Here is a 10,029-nt window from a genome sequence, read left to right as displayed (position 1 = left end):
TTAGGAATCGCTGCAAAATTACATGAACATCACCATCGAAATGCTTGTTTTTTTTTCTCTTTTAAATATATATCGAGCAACTGAATTGAAACCACACTAATGAAGATGGCAGCATTTGACCGTCTCAAATTTATACATCCATGCACACACCAATCTTTAACTTCTAGAATTAATCCAACAATCCAAATAGGATATATAGTCGCATCCGTGCGATCAAGGATAGGACCGGGTGGACGAGAGCGCATTGATGAACGCCAAGGCATTGCTTGTGAGCTGCGCCACGTTAACGACGTGGCCCCTTACGGCATTCTTGACCTCGCCGTTCATGGCATTGGCGGCCAGCCCATCCATGCAGGTGTCGTCATCGGTGAGCGCGGCACTCACCCAAGTCTGGATGTCATTGATCTGTAGGCCCATGTTCTTGCCTCTCATGTGCGCCATTTCTGCGAGAGACTCCTGGAGCTCGTCGACCGAGTCGCCCAAATTCTCCATGCAGTCGCTCACCGCAGCCGCCTCTCGAGGTTTCATGCCTCCCGCTGCCGACATCCTCGACATCATGGTGGACGTGGACCGGGCGGTGGAGAGGCTCACCGTCAAGGCGGCGTCAGCTAGTTTCATGGGGCTGTTTTGGATCGTGCTCGCGTAGGATGAGAGAGAGTCGAAACAGAGGATGGGGTACTCCGTGGCACTGCAAGAGGTTCTTATGAACTCCGTGTTTGTTGGTTTTTGAGGACCTACTCTTGCTCCATCGCATGCTTTCCAATGAAAGCTAGTGAATAGAAGAGCAAACAGGCCGGCGAGTAAGAAGGAAGAAGCAGCAGCACTAACATGGTTTTCCATCGCTCTATGGAAGAAAGAAGATAGCGGGAACGGAAGGGAGAAGGGGCAGGGGACTAGATTCTTTATGATGAGTAGTTGCGAGTGGATATAGGTGGGAATATGGTGCCATTTTATAGCTACATTAGTAGTCCATTTGTGGCTCCCACAACTCTCGCCACTTGATATTGGTTGCATGAATGTACTACTATAATTTGGGCTAAAGTTTAGCTGCAATCACTATTGTGCTGTTGTCCTCGTGAGATCTTGGGCATGTATTTTGTCCCGTATCAATTATTCATTAAATAGATTTTGAGTAATATATAATCAAGAAATCTAAATAAGATCTTATGATTAATCTTTTTAGATGAGATACTGAGTTATTATAAAATGATATCAAATTGCGGAGTAGAACCACCATGCTGCTACAACGGTTGCAAGTAACTAATTATTTTCAAAAATACGTGGATAAATGTTGTCGACCACTTCAGTCATAGTCATGAGACTTTCCTGGCCAGCGGATTTTTTGCCATTTATTAGGGCAGAAGTTCTCTATTGCCGCCCCATCCTCCGGAGAAAAATGGCATCTTTCTTTCGTGCAAGCAGATCCATCTCCGAGACCAAGAGCAGTGCTTGTGGCTTAGAGCACAGCAAGTGCGATATGTGTCTCTTCCTCCAACTTGCGAAAGCTCTTTGGCCGGATCCATGTCTTACTCCAAAATGCTCTAGCTTAGTGGCTCCTACCATGGGCGTGCAGCCCCTGTAACCCACTTATGTTTCTTTTGTTCATATCATGGTCACGGTTTAGTGGCTCCAGGCTGTATAACAATATCATCTGACTTATTCCTTCCCTCCAACCCAAAGAAAAAGAATTATTAATTTTTAAAATTATTCTTAATCTCTCTGTCTGACCAAAATAATATAGACAAACAAAATCGGGAACTATCTGATCATCTCAAATTATATGAATATACATAAACTAATTCAAGAATTTACAGATTACAAATAAATAATGCACCATATTATTGGTTTTATCTTTCTTTCTTTTTTTAACTGGAAGGTTCAATTCCTTATATATATATATATATATATATATATATATATATATATATATATATATATATATATATATAAGAAACAAAACATTGGGATGAATGACAATTAGGTGTGACCTGGCAGTTGATAAGGCTAATGAAGGTAGGGCGCTTAGGATGATGTGTCCATTGACACCCACAGCCATGCAACTTGAGAGCAATTTGGTTTGCATGCATCGTGACGCTGATGGAGCCATGAACACGGCCTCTATCCGTCCCAGCGATTCACGGGCTTCAGATTCCGCTACATGCCCTCTAGCGCTCATCCACTTTGCGGGGCGTCCTCATGTTTTCGATAATCAGAATGCTTACCTGGGTGTGTTAATACGATAATTTAATTTATCCTTGCTTAATACAACGAGCACCGTAAAGATTTCGTGGACCTCCTGCTATATTTGGTGGGTTAAATGTGCATGATTAATTCAATAAAAGAGAGTATTTGACGGATGTGATCTCCGGAATCAATAATGTTCAGATAAATACACATTATATTTAATTTCTTTTTTTTGATTTAAACGCATAATATTTAATTTCATGTATTTCTAGTTTTTCCTAATTCCTAGATTGTTCTAGAGTGAAAGTAAAAGGGTATACAAGGAAAATGCGCACCCAATGATTTACTTAAGGAATTTCTAGTGAACCTTATGATTCTATAGAGGAGAATAAAGAAATTGCTTCAACCCATCCAACTTGAGTCTCTTGAAAAAAAAATAAATAAATAAAAGAAGTAGGGTGCAAGTATCCTTTTTCTATATTAATGAATCATAAAATTAAGTTACCAAGACTCTAATTATATTAGTAAGGTCCACTCTTATCCAAGTTAAGTGGGGTTCCTCTGCCATCTATAACATGTTACAGTATTTTTGAAATAGACATGATTGTTGGATATTATCATTAAAAAGTTAAATTTCCACGAGAGATAAATCTCAACTGCTATATAGACTTTATCTTTAATCGCTTTGTCTAATTCTTTTTGAATTAGAACATATAAATCATTTTTTTTTAAAAAAAAATTATTCTGACTGATTAGTTTCGAGATCCAAATAATGGAATTTAGTCTTGATCTCTTAATGCATCACACACTTGAAGAAATATGGTATCCCTCCATAAAGCTCGAAAAGCTATTCATTTTTTTTTAAAAAAAAAGCAAATCAATCAGATGCCACATGGGCAAATTATGGCTTCCAAAAGTTTGATGTGGAATTTAGTTTTCTAATGTGGCAACTTCTATACTCTATCAAGTCCTCTTCATGGCGGCTAAAGTAGTCTGCATTGATTCTGATGGTCCTCGTAGATCATCTAGTCCCATGCATTCGTATTATATTTAAAGATATAACTTATACATTTTAATGTGCTTAATATGTTGTCATGCTCATCTACACTGCTCTCGTAGATAAAGGACGACATCAATTAGTATAGATGCCCGCTAAATTGAGATTTTAGTCTTCACTTAGTTTATTGATATAACGAATCTTAAAGAGATAAGGGAAGGTATTCGAACTTGGGGCATTGATAACGACTCTTAGTTATTTTACCAATTGAACCAGTTGACACTCATTTGCTAAATTCTTTATCATCTCTCAACCCTAAATTTGACATCCTAGGTCCCTATTTCAAATTTGTGCCAAGTTGTATACTTTATGAACTCAATCTCATTTTGGCTCTTGTAAGATCAAATGTAGAGCATATTGGGCACCTTTTCAGGAACTATGAAAGCAGGAAACTTGGTCAAAAATTAGGTGAGAGCAGTTGATTAAGCTCAGGTATTGGTATTAATCCGCAATAATTTAATCAAATGTATTAGTAGCCCCGCGTATATAACTCATGGTTTACTTAATATTGTTATTATATGGTCATGTCTTGCTGAGATGTTAGAATTTTAATGTGTATGTATGGGTTGGCTTGCCTTATAAAGAGATAACGAGCAACAAGATAAGCTTTAACCACTTGACTTACTCAAGTACAAATACAGTTTAAATCATATATTCTCTACTGCCAATGCATCTATCATAAACCAAGGGATCTACTACATGTAACTGGGTAATTGATCAGGCCATGGGTATCCGTATAAGTTACCGACAGCAGATTAATATTAACTTTCGGCTATTGTTCGACTGTCATTTAACAATCAAGAGTCATTGACGGGGAATTTAGCTTGCAAAACTTGATTTTGATGGTCATTTAGCTTGCAATCATCAACCTGTATAAATATGTTTAAAATAAGATTTACAGTACAAAATATCTAGAAAATAAAAAAATGAGCAAAACATGGTAGGAAGGTTGTGATTGCAGGATTGGATATTTTCAACTCAGGCTACTCAGCGTCAAATTGACTAGTATCTGAACTCTTCAAACAAGGGAATAAATGTCAGATTTTTCAGATTTTTCTAAAATAACAAACCAACAATCCATCCTTAAAGATGGTCGGGTTTCCAACTTTAATCGTTGATGAGGAAATCAGGAATTATGCTATCCAATAGTAATCCCGATGGAGAATTTAATCAATAGTATTTGGATCAAACAATTCTAAGGAGAAGTTGACAGGTTTTAGACTTTTATCGTGCTAAAACCAGATCATACAAATCTGGACACAAATAAATCATATAAATCTATAGTTACGCGTTCTGGGGTAAATTTCAGCAAACCAAATCACAGAAATCCGGACACAGAAATAAATGCTGCAGAGAAGCCAAGTTCTCAAAATGTTACCAGCCTTCACTGTTCTGCCATCTCGGCAAATGATGGAGCGATAAGATGGGGCCCGCAAGCCATAGGTCTGAGAAAATGAAGTGTCCGAGTCTGGTTCCACTTTCCTATGTGCCTTCGTGGTTTCTTATGATATTTTTTTTTCTCAATTAAGAAATCTAAGTGATCCATTGGAAGCTCACAAGTCACAACGTACCATGAGGGCATAAAACGGCATCTTTCTTCCTCAAATTATCTGAAGGCCTGGTCAGTAGGATTGGCCATCACAGGTGCCATCTATCGCTTGCCAATCTTCAAAAGTTCTTTTCTATTCAGGCTTTGTGATCAGAAGTTCAGCAAAATTATTTATCCTTACAGGCATAGTTAGATTTTTTTGATACCATATGATTTTAAAAAAAGACAAACTGCAAGCAGTAAAAAAAAAATGATGTATAAACAAATTTTGGATGCCCCACACATTCTTTTTTTGTGCGGCAGTTATTAGATAGCTATCGATTTTATCATTTTCAGTAAAATTGCAGATATATGATTGCCAACTTATGTTATTTTAATGCTCGATATGTTTATAGGAATGCAAACTGTAGAGTAAATTGGTTTACGACTTATATAGCCAATTATAGAGAGACTGCTTTATGAACTTCTACTTCTATGAGCTCAGTATTTATTTAGCCAATCTTTTGCGAAAAAGGTCCGTTTATTTGCTCAAAGAAAAAAGGATTTCTCTTTGAAGCATGAGACATTACCGCTGTCACATGAATGGTGGTAGAATAAGGCGGTTCTTCCATGGGTCCAAAATAGTGTTGATTTATCAAAACTGTCCTTCTTTGTGTGCTGTCTCCACTTGAGTTAGCCGTGATGGGATTTATCATCAAAACGGTGTACATAAACATCCAACAAGTTGCATGTTTCAATTTCAGTGCCGGGGGTCGTGTCATGCTAAAAAAATATAGATTTATCAACTAAATATCTAATCCTCATTTACTAATCTACCAAAAACAGCCCACATTTTTACTAGATCTTTCGTAAATGCATCATGGTTCCACCCTTCGCGCGAAAGGACACTCTCTCCTTCGCGCCCGGCCACCGTTGGATCATCTAACTTCACGCCTTGTGATTTGTGCAGATGGATAAGGCGGAGTTCAAGAGTACTTTGAGATCTGTGCCATGAATGATCCAACATGCGAAGATACGCGACAGATGCAACCAAGATCGTTCGTTCGTAAATAGCAGCATTAAGAAATGTGCAGATTAATGATAATGTAAACTAATGTAAACGTTGCTTATCAAAAAAAAAAAAAACTATCGAATTTAGACTAAAATAAAAATGCACCAGTAATAAAATTAAAAAATATTTATTAATGATAGAAAGTTAATAAAAAATGTTCTAGCAAATCTGGTGCAAATATAAACCCTTTATGCATGCATCGATCTTGAGGGCAATCTTTTCTGTTTTAATCACCTAGATATTGTTAATAGAGGAATGCACAGGGTGCAAGAACGTAGAAGAGGACAAGCTAGCACTGCTCTTCCGAAGGAAAAAGAAGAGAACAATATACATAGAAAGTAAGAAGAGAGATCGAGAATGGGAAAGAATGAAGAAAAATGAAACTACAGTGGCAAAAACACGGGTGTGTATAGATGGATGAGATCTTTATATTGCCAGCGCTATGGATGGAGCTCTCCACGCCGACCTCTTACGGTATAAGAGCCTGATCTTGCATTACAGAGGCGCGGAAGCCAAGAATATTTCATGTGTTATAAAATGTATGGGTTCTTGCCTACTTCCTTCATCAGCTACCCACCTGCAATGTGAAAGAAAACAGTTGCTTTGATGGATTAAAGTTAGTCCTTCATTCTGTCCACCAAAATTTTCTCTCGCGTTTAACTTCCTCTTCCAGCATAACCAAACAAAGTATTTAATCTCTGACAAGACCCTGAACTTCCAGAGCATGCTTGCAAATGAACATTTGATGCCCCTGGTGCCATGCAGAAAGGCCTTGCTTATTTACCTCCTTGGAGATGCCATAAGCTTGAGCAAGGCCACAGTTGCCGTGCTTGCTTAAGGAGTTTATTATGTTGTTTTTCCTCTCAGTATTGTTTTCTTTTTTCTGTTGTAATGCTCTTGACTTTGTATCTTTACTCCTCTTCATTGTATCTCTCTGCCTAAACTTTTGTAAATTCTCCTGATCTTTGATCTTTAATAAAAGTTGGGTGGCTGCTCTTGTAGCTTTACCCAAAAAAAAAAAAGAAAAATCTAGTAGGAGCTTTATTTTCGTCCCAAGTGCCATGCATGACCTCAACGCATTCATTAGACATTATTTATGTTGCGCCTGTAATCATTCATCACGATATCATCGGATATATTTGCCCAAACCTAATCTCAACTCCATCGATTGGTTACTGCACTCGGGTCCACGGAGATGATAAGTATTTGAGTACACGTTGAACCAAATTAGAAATGCCGCATCCTCAAACCAATGGCTCCACTTGGATGGATTTTGCAATGTTCAAACATGCCTAAATTGGTAAACTAAAGGAAGCACTTACAGCTTGTCTGGATGCGTGGATTTCTCATCCGTGGATGGATTACGTTCTACTCTCAGTTTTTCAGATAACAAATTCTACCCAAGAGGCGATTTTAGTTGTTATTCCTTAAAAGTCGATAATCTTGAGGTGTCTAGTTTCCTATAAGTCGTTGCCAATGTTAAACATAGACATAAAAGGGGTGCACTTTGTGCGGCCCATGCGGGTGTCTAAACAGGCCCTTGATTTTTTCCTTCCTGAATTGGATGTAGCAAGCACTTGGGGTTTTCCCAAATCTAGAATTTCTAAGCTGTCATGAGCCATATAGAGTGGCACATCTCTTGAATTCACGTTTAACGTTATACCAATTTATGGTGCAAGCGCTTAGCATGAGAGATACAAGAGCGAGATATTCAAGTGACATTTTAAAATGACACTCTGTAGTTAAAGAAATTACATGTGGGTCAAGTATGACACTCTGTATTGAGTGGCACATCTCTTGAATTCACGTTTAATATTATACCAATTCATGGTGCAAGCGCTTAGTTTGAGAAATACAAGAGCGACCTATTTAAGTTATATTTTAAAATGACACTCTATAGTTAAAGAAACTACATGTGGGTCAAGTAGGACACTCTATATTGAGTGGCACATCTCTTGAATTCATGTTTAATATTATACCAATTCATGGTGTAAGCGCTTAGTTTAAGAAATACCCGAGCGGCATATTCACGTTATATTTTAAAATGACACTCTATAGTTAAAGAAATTACATGTGGGTTATGTCGGTCAAGTATGGCACTCTATATAGAATGGCTTGAATTCACGTTTGATGTAATACTAATTCATGGTGCAAGCGCTTAGTTTGAGAGATCCAAGAACGACATATTCAAGTTATATTTTAAAATGGCACTATATAGTTAAAGAAATTACATGTGGGTCAAGTGTGACTATAACTTTGACACTCAGATTTGGATGAACAACCCACGCAGCAACTTCGGAAAAGAAATTCAAAACTTTAGAATGCTGGATTTAATGTTACTTGAAGTCAACTCTACCACTGTACCAAACAAAATAAAATTCAACGGTACCGCACTGTGATACTTATCCAGTAATTAAATCTCTCACGTGCACAGAGCCATGGATAAATAAATGAGGAATCTTACACAATCTTACCGAGTCTACTACTTAAATCCGTAGGCCCTGGTTTCTGTAACTTGAGTTCACAGCAAAGTCTTTCAACCAGTGACAATGTCGCCTACCCCCAGCGAAGACTAACATCCATCTATATGGGCAACTAATGGTCGTGATTTAGGTGTACAAGATCCACATTTCACGGTATTCTTTTATGGAAATTGAAAAAAAAAACCATCCTGTCCCATCCAGTGCCACAGCGTGGTTCATTGGGCAAATCATCAGTGGCCAATCGACAATAAACTACATTGGTATGTCGGTGTCTGCCACGTTTGGGCAGGTCCCGAAGCTGCCGAAAGTGGTGCCTTAGGCTCCGTTTGAAGGGCAGTTGAAAGTAAAATTTTTATAAAAAAATTATTTATTATTTGATAACTATATTTATAAAATGCTATAGTATTTTAGTATTTGATAAATAAATTTAAAAAATATTTTTAAAGAGCCTTCCAAAAACTACGGGCCTTAGTCGGCATGACTCAGTAAGAACACGGAGAGGCGCTGTAGTATTGCACGGGTGCTAGATTTAACCGTAGATACGTAGTTGGGTCTGACGACATGGTCGCCAGGTTGGCACCATACTAAGTTGACCTAAGCCAATGCGATAGGCACGGTCAAACACCGTTGGACAACTGGACGAACCTTCCGGAGTTGTTCGGCTTCACCAACCGATGTGCATCACGTGAGCCAGCTCAAGTCTTACTCGGATGGACTCGTGTCTCGAGAACCTCCTCCGAAGAATCCCATCCGTCGAACGCATGACCTTACTAAAGCCCGGCCCATTCTCTCAACTATATAAGAGCAGCATGAGAGGGGATATAATCCACCCAAACCACTTGGAAACAATCCCTCGGTCATCCATCCCTTTCCTTAATCCTGTTCCTGGTCCTCCCAACACTGTTTCTATCACCACCATACAAGAAGGAAAAAATGGCACGTTATAGTAGCACCTATCTTTCTTCCTGCTATGTCACAGCTGCTCTCATCACTCTGCTCACCTTTGGTTTCTCTGGTTTCCATGGCATAACAACATGCAGTGCAGCGAGAATCCACGTCCAGAAGAAAGTAGGCACAAACTTCATCGCCACCAAATGCGGCACCACGAGTTACCCACGACTCTGCGTTGATACGCTCTCAGCCCATGCCAGCACGATCCAGGACAACCCCTCGCAGCTCGCCCAGACGGCCATCTCGGTGTGCCTGGCCAGCGCGCGGAGCACATCGGCCGTGCTGTCGAGGCTGTCAACCACTGGGGGCATGAGTGCCAGAGACGCGGGCGCGGTCAGTGACTGTAAGACCACCATGGGAGACTCTGCGGACAAGCTCCAGAAGTCCCTGGGGTCGATGGGGAGCCTCGGAGGAAAGAAAGGCGTGGCTCTTCGGATCAATGACATACAGACCTGGATGAGCACGGCGCTGACGGACGTGACCATGTGTAGGGAGGGTTTAGCGGGGAGCAGCATGGATGGTGGTGTCACGAGCAGTATTATGAACGCTGAACGGCTCACAAGCATTGCTTTGGCTCTTGTCAATGGTCTCGGCTCTTCGTCTCCATGATGCCACTAGCTAGGAGTTGTTTAGCCTGCAAGGGTTACCATGCGTTGATGTATACAGTTTCACGTTTATCTGTGCAAGGGGTCTGATGTAGCTTATAACTAATGTTTCAAAGTGGCTTATATATTCGATGGATTATTCTAGTTCA

The 10,029-nt window shown here is 39.5% G+C and overlaps 1 protein-coding gene and 1 pseudogene across 1 annotated transcript; one reads left to right on the top strand and one right to left on the bottom strand.

The window, feature by feature from the left end:
• Window positions 1-29: 29 nt before the first annotated feature.
• LOC103708529 (21 kDa protein) lies at window positions 30-928 on the bottom strand. Its single transcript, XM_008793488.5, has one exon. It carries the CDS (start codon window positions 838-840, stop codon window positions 214-216), a length of 627 nt encoding a protein of 208 aa, XP_008791710.2. The 5' UTR covers window positions 841-928; the 3' UTR covers window positions 30-213.
• Window positions 929-9,257: 8,329 nt separating this feature from the next.
• On the top strand, window positions 9,258-9,884 carry LOC103708508 (21 kDa protein pseudogene; annotated as a pseudogene).
• Window positions 9,885-10,029: the final 145 nt, after the last annotated feature.

Source organism: Phoenix dactylifera, chromosome 3 (genome assembly GCF_051530095.1).
Source record: "Phoenix dactylifera cultivar Ajwa chromosome 3, Ajwa_hap1_PhDact_Kaust_v1.1, whole genome shotgun sequence".
Taxonomy (NCBI): Eukaryota; Viridiplantae; Streptophyta; class Magnoliopsida; order Arecales; family Arecaceae; genus Phoenix; species Phoenix dactylifera.
Note: the sequence above shows the minus strand (reverse complement) of the source record. Positions and strands in the feature narration are given on the sequence as shown.